Here is a 15,541-nt window from a genome sequence, read left to right as displayed (position 1 = left end):
GTCCCACGTTGGGCTCCCTGTGTGGAGCCTGCTTCTCCCTCTGCCTGTGTCTCTGCCTCTCTCTCTCTCTCTCTGTGTGTGTCTCTCATGAATAAATAAATAAAATCTTAAAAAAAGATAAATTATTATCTCCCATTTGAGAGATGAGGCCCCTGAGTTTCAAAGAGATGGAGTGATGTTCTCAAAGTCACGTAGCTGGGAAGTACCAGAGCTGGGATTCAAAGTCAGGTCAGTGTGGTTGCAAATCCTGTGCTGTTTTTACCCTGCCAAACCAGGTGCCAGCAAGATGCTTTGAGTCTTTTCAGAACCAGGCTTCGTGTTGTTATCGTCAGCACCTTTAACGATTTTTCAGTCTTTGGCCAAGTATTGCTCCTTTCTATTCCTGCTTCCAGGAAACACTGGTACTAGGATTCGGTGATTCACTGGAAAGCCTTTAGGTTTTATAGAGGGTCAGAGTAAGAAGGGCCACGTTGAGAGCCCTTTGCATCCCCTTCAAAAACCTCTGTTGTGATGCTGCCATCGTTGTTCGGGGTCCCCCAAGGAGGGACCCAGGTGATACACTGCATTTAGAATTCTCAGAGGAATGACTCCTAGTTCTTCTTTAGGGGGAATCCAAGGTAACTTCCTGGCAGAGGCCGACTGAGCCATGAATCTGGACCTGAACCCAGTCCATCTGTTTCATTTGGCAGAAGGGGGGTGCCTACAATCCCAGCTGGCTGGTGCTGTGTGAAGGGATGTGTATCTCTTTGTTGGAGTATGGGTCTGGATACCTGTCTCAGGTCCCCCTTTATGCTCACCTTCCTGCTTTGCTTGTTATAACAGCCAGCCAGTTGTGCATGAGCATAGCCCCAGGGCCACCTCAGCTGCTCCAAATGTCACTTATTGTCCCTAGGCTTCTCTCACAGCCTCATGGGGCACACACAGACTGAGAACTCTAAGTGAGTTAACACTTCTGGGGTGATCCTTAAGCCGTGGGGGACAGTAACCAGCAGATAAATACCCCTGCATGCACGTGGCCTGCTGTGCAGGCCGTCGTCGTCGTCGTCGTCTTCTTCTTCTTCTTCTTCTTCTTCTTCTTCTTCTTCTTCTTCTTCTCCTCCTCCTTCTCCCTCCTTCTCCCTCCTTCTCCTCCTCCTTCTCCTCCTCCTTCTCCTCCTCCTTCTCCTCCTCCTTCTCCTCCTCCTCCTCCTCCTTCATATTTTATTTATTTATTCACGAGAAACACACACACACACACACACACACACACACACACACACACACACAGAGTTAGAGACGCAGGCAGAGGGAGAAGCAGGCTCCATGCAGGGAGCCTGACGTGGGACTCGATCCTGGGTCTCCAGGATCACGCCCTGGACTGCAGGCAGCGCTAAACTGCTGAGCCACTGGGGCTGCCCTGGCCTTCTTTTTAAATTTTTTTTTTAAAGATTTATTTATTTATTTATTCATTCATAGAGAGCGAGAGAGAGGCAGAGACGCAGGCAGAGGGAGAAGCAGGCTCCATGCAGGGAGCCTGACGTGGGACTCGATCCCGGGTCTCCAGGATCACACCCCGGGCTGCAGGCGGCGCCAAACCGCTGCGCCACCGGGGCTGCCCTTAAATTTTTTTTTTATTATTATGTTTTCGATTCTGCATAGCTTCTCGAAGAGTCGGGCTGGGACGGAGCCCCGGGTCCCAACGGCAGTAGCCTGCTCTATAACACACCTCTTGACAGGCTTTTTTTCTCTTAGGCTCATTGCAATCTCACTGTTCCCTAAGATTGCTTCCCAGAATAGCCACCTGCTTCAACACTGTCTGTCAGGGAACTATGCAAAACAGGGTTTATATGATAGGGGGACCACATCCACCATCTGTTTTCTGAGCTCAAGCTACTTTCCCCAGCAACCCTGAGATGCGGGTCCGGGTTTGGGTACCAACATGGTCAGACACTTCCCTGGTGTTATCTGTGAGTCTTTGCAAAAACCCTCTATTGTTGGCTATTACAAGGATAAGTGTCTTCCATGGGGAAAGAATAAGTTTCTCCTTTTCAATCATTGAAAATTCCTCAGCTATTCTGTTACTTAAGACTTGTTCGCAAATGATAACTAAAAATGGTAAATGTAGCTCACGTTTAAACAAAAGGGGGATGGGTTTATTGAATTAACCAAGAAGGGGAGGGTTAGATGTTTCAGGTATGGCTCTAGCCAGGAGTTCAAATCATGCCATCAGATTTCGTGTTCTCTCTTTCTAGCTTCCTCTATATGGCTTCATTTTCAAGTACATTATAAAAACTAATAAAACCAGCAAAATCGATAAATCCATTATGAGGTTGACTATTCATGACAAAAATAAAAGCAGACAGAGTAAAAGCTACCAATATCAAGAATGAAAAAGGGGATATTACTACAGAGTGGGGGGAATAAAGAGAGAAAGAATGTACTATTGATACATGCAACAATATCAGTGAATCTCCAAACATTAAGTTAGACAAAATAGCCCAGACACAAGAATGACCAACTGTATGGTTCCTTTGAGAAACTGCATGCACAGAGAGTGGAACAAGAACAGCAGTTGCTTATGGGAAGACTCAGAACAATGGAATTGTTCTATTCCTTGATGGGTTATGGGTTACACAGATGGGGATATTCATCAAAGTCATTGACTCTTACAGCTAAGACCTGTGCAGTTCGCTCTATGTACACTTTACCTCAATTTTTAAAAATTAATAGCTATATTTTAGCAGAAGCTCAAGAGATGTCTGAGACCAGTACTAGACCTAGATGGTATGTGTAACTCTCCTAGGGACTTAGCCTACATAGATTTCTTTGAAACACTTCCAAAGTCCTTTATTGGAAGCAAGGCCAGGAGCCGCTCTGGGAGTGGGGTCCCAGTCCCAGTCTATGGTTCCTCTGATGCTGTTCCTGATTGGGACAGGTGGCTTCCACGGATGGGCTACTTGGTTAGCTCCTTCAAGAATTCTGATTCTTGATTACTTTTGTTAATGCTTTCTATTGTATATTTGCTTTGTAATTTAATGAGGTTTTTCTTTTTTTTTTTTTTGCCTGAGTACATGTGAACTATGATTTTTGCATAAAAGGAAAATGATTATTTGTCACTCCTTTCACCTGCCTTTATGTTTTCCCCATCACTGGCCATAGCTATTATTATTCCCTGATTTCTTTCAACTTAATTTTTTTCTTTCTATGTGTCACCCCCTTCACCCATTTTTGTCACCTTCCACCCCCACCTCCAGCAACCACTAACCTATCCTCTATATCTATAAGCTTATTTTTGTAACTTTTATTTTTTTATTTTTTGTTATTTTTAAATTTTTATTTATTTATGATAGCCACAGAGAGAGAGAGAGAGAGAGAGGCAGAGACACAGGCAGAGGGAGAAGCAGGCTCCATGCACCGGGAGCCCGACGTGGGACTCGATCCCGGGTCTCCAGGATCGCGCCCTGGGCCAAAGGGCCAAACCGCTGCGCCACCCAGGGATCCCAATTATTTTTGTAACTTTTAAAAAAGATTTTATTATTTATTTATGAGAGACACAGACTGAGCGAGAGAGGTAGAGACACAGGCAGAGGGAGAAGCAGGCTCCTCTCAGGGACCCCGACGTGGGACTCGATCCTGGATCCTGGGATCATGACCTGAGCGGAAGGCAAGTGCCCAACCGCTGAGCCACCCAGGTGTCCCATATAAGCTTATTTTTCTAAAATTTGTTTTTGTTCTTAGATTCCAGCGTAAGAGAGATCACCCAGTATTTGTCTTTCCCTGCCTGACTTATTTAGTATATGATGTCCTCGAGGTTCATCCATGTTGTCCCCAGTGGCAAGATTTCGTTGCTTGTTATGGCTGAATAATATTCCATTGTATGGAGGTACCTGGGTGGCACAGTTGGTTAAGCTTCTGACTCTAGGTTTGGGCTCAGGTTGTGATCTCAGGGTCGTGAGATCAAGCCCTGAGTAGGACTGTGCTGGGTGTGGAACCTGGTTAAGATTCTCTTTCCCTCTGCCCCTCCCATCTGCTCTCTTTCTAGTATAAATAAATCTTAAAAAACTTGTTATAAAAAATATTCCCTTGTATGTGTATATATCTCCTTTTCTTCACCCACTCATCTCTCTCTCTCTTTTAAAAAGATTTTATTTATTTATTCGTGAGAGACACACAGAGAGAGGCAGAGACACAGGCAGGAGGAGCAGGCTCCCTGCGGGGAGTTTGATGTGGGACTTAATCCCGGTACCTGGGATTATGACTTGAGCAGAAGGCAGATGCTTAACCACTGAGGCATGCAGGGGTCCCTGTCCCTCTCTTTTAATGCCTTGGTCCATCTCTTTGTTTCCTCTTCAATCTGCATTCTGGGTAGTCTGTTCAGAGCTATACCCCAATTTACTAATTGTGTCTCATATACTATTTAATTTAGGGATTGAGTTCCTGGTTTTTATGTTTAGTACTTTTTCAACCTCCTTGGTCTTTTTTTTTTTTAATTTATTTATTTATGATAGTTACAGAGAGAGAGAGAGAGGCAGAGACACAGGCAGAGGGAGAAGCAGGCTCCATGCACCGGGAGCCCGACGTGGGATTCGATCCTGGGTCTCCAGGATCGCGCCCTGGGCCAAAGGCAGGCGCCAAACCGCTGCGCCACCCAGGGATCCCAGGATAGGGTTTTATTGTGCATGTATAATAAGCCTAGATCTGTGTTTATTAAGACAGATCGTATAAATAATACATGATCATATAAATAATACAGAAAGAGACAAAACAAGTCTCTTTCCCCATTTCTAGCTCCACCATTACTCCTTCCAAAACAGTTTCTGCTTCTTGGTTTCCCTCCAGAAAAAAAAAAAATTATTACATAAGCTTGAATATAGATATCTGCATGCATATTTTCTCTCTCCTGTTTTTTTTCATATACATATTTTACGGAAAGGGGACCATATTTGCTCACTGTTTTATTTTTTATTTATTTATTTATCATAGAGAGAGAGAGAGAGAGAGAGAGAGGCAGAGACACAGGCAGAGGGAGAAGCAGGCTCCATGTCAGGAGCCCGACGTGGGACTCGATCCCGAGACTCCAGGATCGCGCCCTGGTCCAAAGGCAGGCGCCAAACCGCTGCGCCACCCAGGGATCCCCTGCTCACTGTTTTAGAGCATGCTTCCATATTAACACATCTTCGAGGTATTTCTCTACCGACCTATATGCATTATTACGTGATTCCATTATAGCCACAATTTATTTTGATTGCCATAAAACTTTCCGTGGTTGATTTTGTTTCCAGTTTTCAGCTATCGTCTGGAACGCTGCCGTGACGGGTATTTTTGGTAGGCGTTGTTGAGACTAGCCTTAGGGTAAGCTCCGTGCAGAGGGACTGGTTGGGCGGGTGGCGGGGGTTTCACCTGCGAGGGATACAGCCGAGTTGCTCTCGAGGAAAGCTGCACGCCCCGCAGCACTCGTCGTCGTCAAGCGTTTACACGTGTCGGGTCTGTAAGCGCGGCATGGTGCCTCGCCGTTCGGGCCTGCAGTTTCTTTAATTATGAACGAGGCTGCCGTTGTGTACTGAATTTCCTATCATCTTGGGGGCATGTGGGTTTGTGGACTTGGAGTGCAGAGCAAGAGCAAGGCTCTCTCGGAGCTTTTTTTTTTTTTTTTTGCGCAAGAGTTTCGGGGCGGAGCTCCAGCGGGGAGAAACCGCCAGCGGTGCCCTGACTCCTCCTGTCCAGCAGGGGGCGCGGGCCCGGCCGCTCCCGCAGGCGCAGGGCGCCCCGTGTCACGTCGCCCCGCCCGGTCGCTGGCGCCGCTCTCCCCGTGCGCTCGCGCGGACCCGGCGCCGGCGGTGGCGGCCGGCGGCTCGGCGCGACCCCTCCCGGGCGGCCGTGGCCCGCGCTCCGCGACATGCCCCGGTGACCGAGCGGGAGGCGAGCGTGGCCGAGGTAAGCGCCGCGCGGAGGGGCCCCGGGGGCCGCGCGGAGGCCGGAGGGCGGCGAGGGGTCACCCCAGCCAGCCGGGGCGGCTCGGACGTCTCCCGCCGCGGGGGCGCCTGCAGCTGCGCCCGGCCTGGCCCCGGCCCGCCGCGCTCCGTGCTGCCCACCTGTGCCGGGCCCCGCGCGGCCCCGCCCCTCCACTCCCCCTCCCCGCGCAGCCCCGCCCCTCCCCTCCCCTCCCCCCGCGCAGCCCCTCCCCCTCCCCTCCCCTCCCCGCGCAGCCCCTCCCCTCCCCGTGCAGCCCCGCCCCTCCCCCTCCCCCTCCCCGCGCAGCCCCGCGCCCGCCCCCCCGCGCAGCCCGTCCCTCCCCTCCCCCTCCCGTGCAGCCCCGCCCCTCCACTCCCCCTCCCCGCGCAGCCCCGCCCCTCCCCCTCCCCGCGCAGCCCGCCCCTCCACTCCCCTCCCCTCCCCCTCCCCGCGCAGCCCCGCCCCTCCCCTCCCCGCGCAGCCCCGCCCCTCCCCCTCCCCGCGCAGCCCCGCGCCCGCCCCCTCCCCGCGCAGCCCCGCCCCCCCCTCCCCGCGCAGCCCCGCCCCTCCCCCTCCCCGCGCAGCCCGCCCCTCCATTCCCCTCCCCGTGCAGCCCCGCCCCTCCACTCCCTCCCCCTCCCCGCGCAGCCCCGCCCCTCCCCCTCCCCGCGCAGCCCGCCCGTCCATTCCCCTCCCCGTGCAGCCCCGCCCCTCCACTCCCCTCCCCCTCCCCGTGCAGCCCCGCCCCTCCACTCCCCTCCCCCTCCCCGCGCAGCCCCGCCCCTCCCCTCCCCCTCCCTCGCTTCCTCTCCCGCAGCTGCCCGCCTCTCCGCGAGCTGCGGCGGCTTCGGACGCTGCCGGCGGCCTAGGGCAGCCCCTGCAGCGCGGGACTCCGGGCGGCCTTTGCGCCGTGGCCCCCGCGCGGACAGAGGACTGCGTGGGGAGGCGGCCCGGAGTGCTCGGGCCCGGGGCATCCGCTGGAACCTCGGGAGAACCAGCTCTGCCTACAGTTTCGAGGCCCAGATGATTCGGTGCTTGGTGCGACTGAACTGGGAGCCGCTCATCCAGAAGGGTCCTTGGCTTACTGGTCTGAAGAGGCCTTGAAATAGGCCCGTTTTAATTCTTACAAGTCCGTCGAGTGCTCTAAGGCCTTGACCTGGTCTTGGTTTGTAAATTTCAGAGCTCAGGGCAGCCCGGGCGGCTCAGCGGTTTAGCGCCTGCCTTCGGCCGAGGGGGCCTGACCCTGGAGACCTGGGATCCAGTCCCAAGTCGGGCTCCCTGCACAGAACCTGCTTCTCCCTCTGCCTGTGTCTCTGCACCCCCCCCCCCGCCTGCCTCTCTCTCTCTCTCTCTCTCTCTCTCTCTCTCTCTCTCTCGCTTTGTCTCTCATGAATAAATAAAAAAAAAAATCAGAGCTCAAAGGCTATTCGCAGTAATATATTGACTCAATTTCCAGCATTCCTCACTTCCGCTGAGCTGATTTCAGCCTCTTGGTTGCATGTGATGGCATGAATAGATAGATTTGGGTCCGTCAAGTTATACTGGCTTTCCTAATTGAGGAGTGAAAAAAGGTATAGATCTAGGCTTTTATGGGTAATGAGGGGAGACATGGACGTTAACAGCTCTGGCTCCAGAGTCAGGCTGCCATCCTCCAAATCCTAGCCTTCGCATTTTCTTTTTTTTTTTTTTTAAAGATTTTATTTATTTATTCATGAGAGACACACACACACAGAGAGAGACAGAGACAGAGACACAGGCAGAGGGAGAAGCAGGCTCCCTGCAGGGAGCCCAGAGTGGGACTCGATCCCGGGTCACCAGGATCATGTCCTGGGCCAACTGCAGGTGCTAAACCGCTGAGCCACCTGGGCTGCCCCCTCATTTACTACTTTTGTGACATTGTTCAAGTTACTTAGCCTTCCCCTTGCACTTTCCTTGTCTATAAAATGAGGATAAGTATAGCTTGTCGCATGGAACCGTTAGATTAAATAAGTTAACGCAAAGTGCTTAAAACAGATGCATGTAGTAAGTCTTCAATAAAGTTTAGTTATTGTATACATTGTATTAATTATAGTATAATTCCCACAATCGAAGAAACACTTTTCTTTTTCCCATTGGAGACATTTTTTTAGGGATGGTTAGCCATAATATAACTTTAATTATAAAGAACACTATCAGATAAGGCAATGAATCACAGATATTCCTGTTTTTGCTAATATTTGGTTTGTTTTCAGGCACAGTGGACTTAAGTTCCAGTATAACAGTGGCCCTGGGAGTTCAACTGTGAGGGCTTTTCTAAAAAGTTTCAAATAATTATTGTGACTCAAAGGATTGGACTAGTTGGATTGGATGTAGCGTTAAGCACCAAGTAAAGTTTTTTCAGGCACATTTTAGGAATAAATAATTCCAGGAACAGAAAATGCATCTCATCCTGACAGTAGAGTGGACTTAAAGGTTTTTCCAGTGACTCAGTGCTTGACAGCTAGCCAGATGATTCCAGTGTTTTGCAGGGACAGGTTTGGTATGTTTTAAGGAGGATAACGTTTGTAGGGCTTTGTTGTGAAATTCTTGTTTCATCCAGGTTATGGTATTATGTGGAACATTAATTAGTAGAAGACTCCTTTCATTCTGTCCTGTTCTGAGATGCTCAGAGTCAGGGGCTTCGAATGTAGTGGTAGTAGTGAGTATCCTCTTTGGATGGGAAGATCATGGCTTGTTTTCTTGGGTGATGGTTTTGGGGACATACATCCTTCTCTGCCTCAGTGTGTGCAAATTGATTATAAGAAAATGAGAACCAACAGAAGAGACAGACTTGCAAATACTTAATATAACATGGCTAATGCTGTGATATATGTGAAAGGCAGATGGATGCTCACCAAGAAGGTTCTCTATCTCTAAAGCACCACTTAGTAAGGAACTCCCCTGCCCCATCTCTCATCCTTTTCTTTCCTTTTTCATTTAAGGCTTTTCTCCTTTTTTTTTTTTTTTTTAAGACTGACTTACTTGAGAGGGAGAGAGAATGCAAGCACGTGAGCAGGGAGGAAGGGCAGAGGGAGAGAGAATCCCAAGCCGACTTCCTGCTGAATGCAGAGCCCAGTGTGGGGCTTGATCTCATAGCTCTGAGATCATGACCTGAGCTGAAATCAAGATTTGGACGTTAAATGACTGAGGCACCTAGGTGTCTCTCCCCTCATTTTAAAATAGTTTAATTATACCTCAAGGGCTCACCATATCTCTCAGCTGTTTTTTTTTTTTTAAGATTTTTAAAAAGATTTTATTTATTTATTCATGAGAGAGAGAGAGAGAGAAAGAGAGAGGCAGAGATACAGGCAGAGGGAGAAGCAGGCTCCATGTAGGACACCTGATGAGGGACTTGATCCCGGGTCTCCAGGATCACACCCTGCGGCGGTAAACCACTGCACCACTGGGGCTGCCTTCTCTTAGCTGTTTGGCAGAGACTTGTGGGAGTTTGCTTAGGCTGTGTAGGCATATCTCAGATATGGGAGTTTACATCTGGGAATAGCCCCCGACCACTAGGGGATGGGTTCCAATAGATGAATGCTGTAGCTTCCTATCCTTCAATGAGACAGTTCTGTGTTCTCCATGACTCTGCAGAGCCCCATACTGAGCCCCATTCCCAGCTCAGTATGGTAACCCTCATGGCTATCCATTCTCCCCTGACTCCTCTCCTGTGTCCCTCACTCTGGCGTTCTGGACTCATCTTCTGCAAGCTTCCTGCTTTCAAGTTGTTTTTTTCTTAGTTTGGCAGAACGTGAACTAAGACAGTTGGTGCTAGAAGTGGCTCTAGAAAGCCGACCCTGAGAATAGTATTGTAAAACTGGAATCCCTTACCCTCAAATGGCAACAAGGACCCCTGTGTTGCTGTTGACAACCCCTGGTACTCTCTAGCATCACAGTGGTACAACTCTTGCCCATGGTGGGTGGTATGGGATTCAGGTAGAAGGAAAGCATTGGCTAGTACAGTAGCTCTAGTACGTGAGCAGTATATGGACAATGACAATAATGATAAGGCTCATGGACTTGGCTGTCTCTTGGCATCTTCCTTCGAGCCTTGAGGTAAGGTCAGGCTCGGATCAGCCAGTTACCAACCCAGTGCACACCGTGAGCGACAGAAAGCTCTGTGGTCATATCTCCTGCAGCCGGATGGCAGACTGTTGAAAATCAGGTCCAGAATTTAATCATTATGGTAGAGCTGCAGAGGACGCCCAATGCACAGCCTTGGCAGGTTGCCTCTGCTAAAGCCAGGGGGGAGACCTGAGATGGAGATATTTGGTGGAGGCATTGAGAACTCTGAACTCCCAGATTTCCTTTAATCCTCTCAGCTGGCAGAAGTATCCACCTCTCTTTGTCCGGACATTCTGCAAAGACCTCACTGAAGGCTCTTGCCTTGCAGGATGGTCCTTATCTTCCTCAAGATCTGCCTCCTCCCCTCAGGATTCCAGCATTGGGAGGAAGTATAGTCACTGCTGCTGGGCAGGTAGCTTTTGTACTAAAAGAGTTGCAGGATGTGGCTCATGGGAAGCAGCAGGAGCTGGGGGCACACGTGTGGGAGTGAATCTTGAGGGTGTCAGCTGAAGAGTGGAGTGGTGGGGGACCGTAGAGTTGCTTGGGAGAGGCTGTGTTGCTTGGGGAGCATCCTCTAGGGATTTGGGATTTAATGATCTTGCAAGAGCAACTGGAGCCAATCCTAATAGGCTGCTGGACAGATGCCTTCAAACTTGGACATGACAACAATCTGTACCGCTGGTTCTCAGGTAGGGGTGATTTTGCCTCGCCAGGGATGTTTGGCAGTGTCTGGATGTATCTTTGGTTGTCAAAACTGGGGGTTGTTTCTGCCTCCCCACAGAAAAGGATGATCTGGCTCGAGATGTCAGTAGTGCGTTAGGGCCTGGCCTGTGGTAAATGAGGTGGAGATGCCAGAACTGTCTTGTTAGAGTGTTGAGGAAAGGATCAGAGGTATAGGGAGGTGGAGATTTGAAATGGATTTCTTGGGCAGCTCGGGTGGCTCCAGTTTAGCACTGCCTAAATAAATAAATAAAATCTTAAAAAATAAAAATAGAAAAATAAAATCTGTTGTTTATAGAAAAAATCCATTTCATTTGTTTTTAAAGATTTTATTTATTTATTCATGAGAGACACACACACAGAGAGAGAGAGGCAGAGACACAGGCAGAGGGAGAAGCAGGCTCCGACATGGGAGCCCGACATGGGACTCGATCCTGGGTCTCCAGGATCACGCCCTGGGCAGAAGGCAGCGTTAAACTGCTGAGCCACGGGATCTGCCCTGTGACCTGATTTTAGATCTCCTGGTACACACCCCCAGCACTGGGGCCAAGGACTCTGTTTCAACAAGCTGCCCCCGAGATTCCGACCCTTTGGGTGTTAGAGAAGCACTGATTCAAGGTATAACTATACCTTGAGAGCCTGTGGGGAAGTGGAATGTGCAGCTCCTTGCATGCATTTGTCCTGAGACTTCCTATCTCCTAGCTCCCAGAGACCTAGAGACTGGCAAAGCTGTGGAGGGGCCTGGAGGGAGTAGGGAGCAGGGGCAAGCTGGTTGTTAGAATGACAGAAAAAGTGAAATCACTCTCAGGCCTGTACTTCTGTCCTGGCATCAATGAGTATATATGAATGGTTGATGTATATTCCCCAAAGATGATCGTTTTTAAGCTTCAAATGTATGTGCTTTCATGCATTAGTCTGTGACAAATTTCTTATGTTCCACCTCATAGTCTCAAGAGATAGGAGTTGAAATCTTTGGTGATTGTTTATTTACATTTTGCCCAAGAACTGGTATGAAGGCAACAATCAAGGCTTGCCGGTACCCTGCCAGCTAGGCAGGAAGCAGTTTTGCCACGTGGGCAGTGACTGGGGAGAGCTTCGTTTAGCCGAAGTAAAAATGGTTGCTAACCTTTAAGATGGTTTATGAACATTTCAGTTATTTCCTTTTTTATGAGTAGCTTTTCTGAAAAACCAGTGAGTAGAATGAGACCATTTTGTAGGCTGGGACTCTGACATATGGCATGTGGAAGCAGCTTATCGCAGTGACATGGTGAGTCTGTGACATGTGACACAGTCCCATGGCTCTTCCCTCCCCACACAGTGTCTAGACATCAGATGGGGAAGATTTGTGTTTGGTAAGGATCTTAAGTTGTGGTCTACAGGGAAAGTGTATTTTCAGTGGAGGACTAAGAATTTTCTTTATATCAGCCAGGGATGCTTATTGGCTGTTTCATTCATGTATTGCCGTATAACAAACCAACCCACAATTTAGTGGCTTAAACAACAATAACCACTATGTATTTGCTAGGGGTGTGCAGTGGAACTTGCTGGGCATGGTTCCTGTCTGTTGTATACAGTTTCCATTGGGGTCTCCCCGAGGTTACTTTCAGCTGGGAGCTTGGTGTCCTCATGACATGACAGCTGGGTTCCCAGAGGACAAGAGGAGCAGATGCAGGGTCTCTCAAGGTCTAAGCTCAAAAGCCTGAGAATGTCACTCCTGTCATATTCTCTTGGTCAGAGCAAGTCACAAGGCGAGCCCAGATTCAGGGGGAAGAGAAATAGATTCTACTTTTTTTTTTAATATTTTTTATTTATTTATTCATGAGAGACACACACAGAGAGAGAGAGAGAGAGAGAGAGAGAAAGGCAGAGGCAGAGGAAGAAGCAGGCTCCATGCAGAGATCCTGATGTGGGACTCGATCCTGGGTCTCCAGGATCATGCCCTGGGCTGAAGGCGGCGCTAAACCGCTGAGCCACCAGAGCTGCTCAGATTCTACCTTTTGATTAGAAAAGTGGCATGCACATCAAAGATGTGAAGAATTGGGCAGCCCAGGTGGCTCAGCGGTTTGGCACCTGCCTTTGGCCCAGGACGTGATCCTGGAGACCTGGGATCGAGTCCCACATCGGGCTCCCTGCATGGAGCCTGCTTCTCTCTCTGCCTGTGTCTCTGCCTCTCTCTCTCTCTCTCTCTCTCTCTCTCTCTCTCTCTCTCTCTCTCTCTGTCTCTCATGAATGAATAAATAAATAAAATCTTAAAAAAAAAAAAGATGTGAAGAATTGTTGACATCAGTCTTTGGAAATTGACCCAGCACGTTGCCCCTTCTTTCCCTCCTTCCTTATCTCCCTAGGCTTTTCTTTTCTTTTTTAAGGATTTTATTTATTTATTCATGAGAGACACAGAGAGAGGCAGAGACAGGCAGAGGGAGAAGCAGGCTCCCTGCAGGGAGCCCAACGTGGGACTCGATCCCAGGACCCCAGGATCATGCCCTAGGCCGAAGGCAGGAGCCAAACCACTGAGTCACCCAGGGATCTCCTCCCTAGGCTTTTCTTCATTGCTTCTTTCCATCTGAATATGTCAACTGTCACCTTCATTATAAAACATCACTGTAGGGCAGCCCCGGTGGCTCAGCAGTTTATCGCTGCCTTCAGTCCAGGGCATGATCCTGGAGACCCAGGATCAAGTCCCACATCAGGCTCCCTGCATGGAGCCTGCTCCTCCCTCTGCCTGTGTCTCTGCCGCCCCGCACCGCGCCCCCCCCCCCCCCCGTCTCTCCTGAATAAATAAATAAAATCTTTAAAAAAAAAAATCACTGTATATGTTTTTTTAAAGATTAAAGAGTATCTTTTCTAACAGCCCTTGGCACTTTATGGACACTTTACTAGTGCTGTTTTTACATTTTGTATCTTGTTAGAGTTTTGTCCCACCTCCCTTAGTAAAATAAAAGCTCCCTTAAGGTGAGGTCCTGCTTCCTTCCTCGTTTCTTGCACTGTGCATGGTAGGTACTCACTCATCACAGGGTTGACCATATAAGTGAATGAAAACAGATTTTAGAATAACCAAGAGTCAGTTTGTCCAGACGAAGCATCAGTTTATGTTAGCAAGTGTTTTTTTTTTAAAGATTAAAAACATTATTTAGGGAGTTGGGGGAGGGGCAGAGCAGCCTCCTTGCTGAACATGGACCCCTTGACACTCAATCTCATGACCCTGAGATCATGACCTGAGATGAAACCAAAAATTGGATGTTCAACTCACTGAGCCACCCAGGTGCCCCGTATGTTAGCCACGTGTTTATTTTTAATTTTTTTAATTAAAAAAATATTTATTTATTCATGAGAGACAGAGAGGGAGAGGCAGGCTCCATCCAGGAAGCCCGATGTGGGACTCGATCCCGGAACTCCAGGATCACGCCCTGAGCCAAAGGCAGACGCTCAACCACTGAGCTATCCAGGCGTCCCTAGCCACGTGTTTAAAAACAAAACAAACCAAAACAGCTATTTTTATTCTATTTTTGATTTTTCTTCCTTGGTTAGTGTCCCTCTTCCTAGGCCCCATACACTTACAACTTATGCTTTTATTAAATATATATTTATAGGATACAGTTATACTTTATCAATATTTGTATTTGATATGTGTAGTATTAAATGCTAAATATAGCGTGTAGCTATATTTAATATATAAATATATACTTGTATATGTTTAGAAGAAGGGTGAAATTCCATTTCATGATGTCCTCAAACCACATCAGGGAAAGAAATAGTAGGCTGAAAGTCAAAGTCCTTTCAGGGGTCATTGGCTGCCCTAACTACTTCATTTTTCTTGTGTCTCTTCCTGGAACTAGGAGTGGGAGGAAGAAGCTGTGTGTGTCATTATGTGTGCGTCAGTTAAGTACAATATCCGGGGTCCTGCCCTTATCCCAAGAATGAAGACCAAGCACCGAATCTACTACATCACCCTCTTCTCCATTGTCCTGCTGGGCCTCATTGCCACTGGCATGTTTCAGTTCTGGCCCCATTCCATTGAGTCCTCCAGTGACTGGAATGTAGAGAAGCGCAGTGTCCGTGACGTGCCAGTGGTCAGGCTGCCAGCCGATAGTCCCATCCCTGAGCGGGGCGATCTCAGTTGCAGAATGCACACGTGTTTTGATGTCTACCGCTGTGGCTTCAACCCAAAGAACAAAATCAAGGTGTATATCTACTCTCTGAAAAAGTACGTGGATGACTTCGGTGTCCCAGTCAGCAACACCATCTCCCGAGAGTATAACGAACTGCTCATGGCCATCTCAGACAGCGACTACTATACTGATGACATCAACCGGGCCTGCCTGTTTGTCCCATCCATCGACGTACTTAACCAGAACACGCTTCGCATTAAGGAGACAGCACAAGCGTTGGCCCAGCTCTCTAGGTATGTAGAACGTTTACAGACGGGGGCCAGGTCCTTTGGGGAACTGCAGGGAAGTACATGGAGAGGGAATGGTTCTCCCTTGAGCTGGCCTTCAGCTGTTCTTTCCTTGTGGGATGGCATGTGTAGGAGTGACCAACTTGTAGCACAAATTCAGTGCTGGAAGCACCTCGCCTCTGTACCAATGAAAAGCAGTTTGCCATTGGTGCTATTGCTGTGGGCTCCCAACATCTTAGAATTTAAAATCAAAGGATAGTTCATCTCACTGCCTTCCTTTTATATTGAAATTCCCCCCCCTTCCTTACTTACATGTATACACGTTCACTGTAAAAAAGTCTGGGAATAAAAGTAAGCAAAAAGAAGAACGTGAGATTGGTTGCATGGTGCTACCTCTAGGATGTTACTTTC

The 15,541-nt window shown here is 48.8% G+C and overlaps 1 protein-coding gene across 3 annotated transcripts in view; it reads left to right on the top strand.

The window, feature by feature from the left end:
* Positions 1-5,758: 5,758 nt before the first annotated feature.
* Positions 5,759-15,541, top strand: part of EXT2 (exostosin glycosyltransferase 2) — a 143,048-nt gene continuing 133,265 nt past the window's right edge. Inside the window, exons 1-2 of one of the 3 annotated variants that reach the window (XM_055312348.1) lie at positions 5,759-5,913; positions 14,571-15,136. In XM_055312348.1, the coding sequence (XP_055168323.1) occupies positions 14,601-15,136 (536 nt within the window). In that variant the 5' untranslated portion in view covers positions 5,759-5,913; positions 14,571-14,600. Of the gene's footprint in view, positions 5,914-6,757; positions 7,019-14,570; positions 15,137-15,541 lie in introns of those variants that run through there. The other 2 variants (XM_055312328.1, XM_055312338.1) reach the window with 2 other exon arrangements.

The sequence above is a fragment of the Nyctereutes procyonoides genome, unplaced genomic scaffold (assembly GCF_905146905.1).
Source record: "Nyctereutes procyonoides isolate TBG_1078 unplaced genomic scaffold, NYPRO_anot_genome, whole genome shotgun sequence".
Lineage (NCBI taxonomy): Eukaryota > Metazoa > Chordata > Mammalia > Carnivora > Canidae > Nyctereutes > Nyctereutes procyonoides.
Note: the sequence above shows the minus strand (reverse complement) of the source record. Positions and strands in the feature narration are given on the sequence as shown.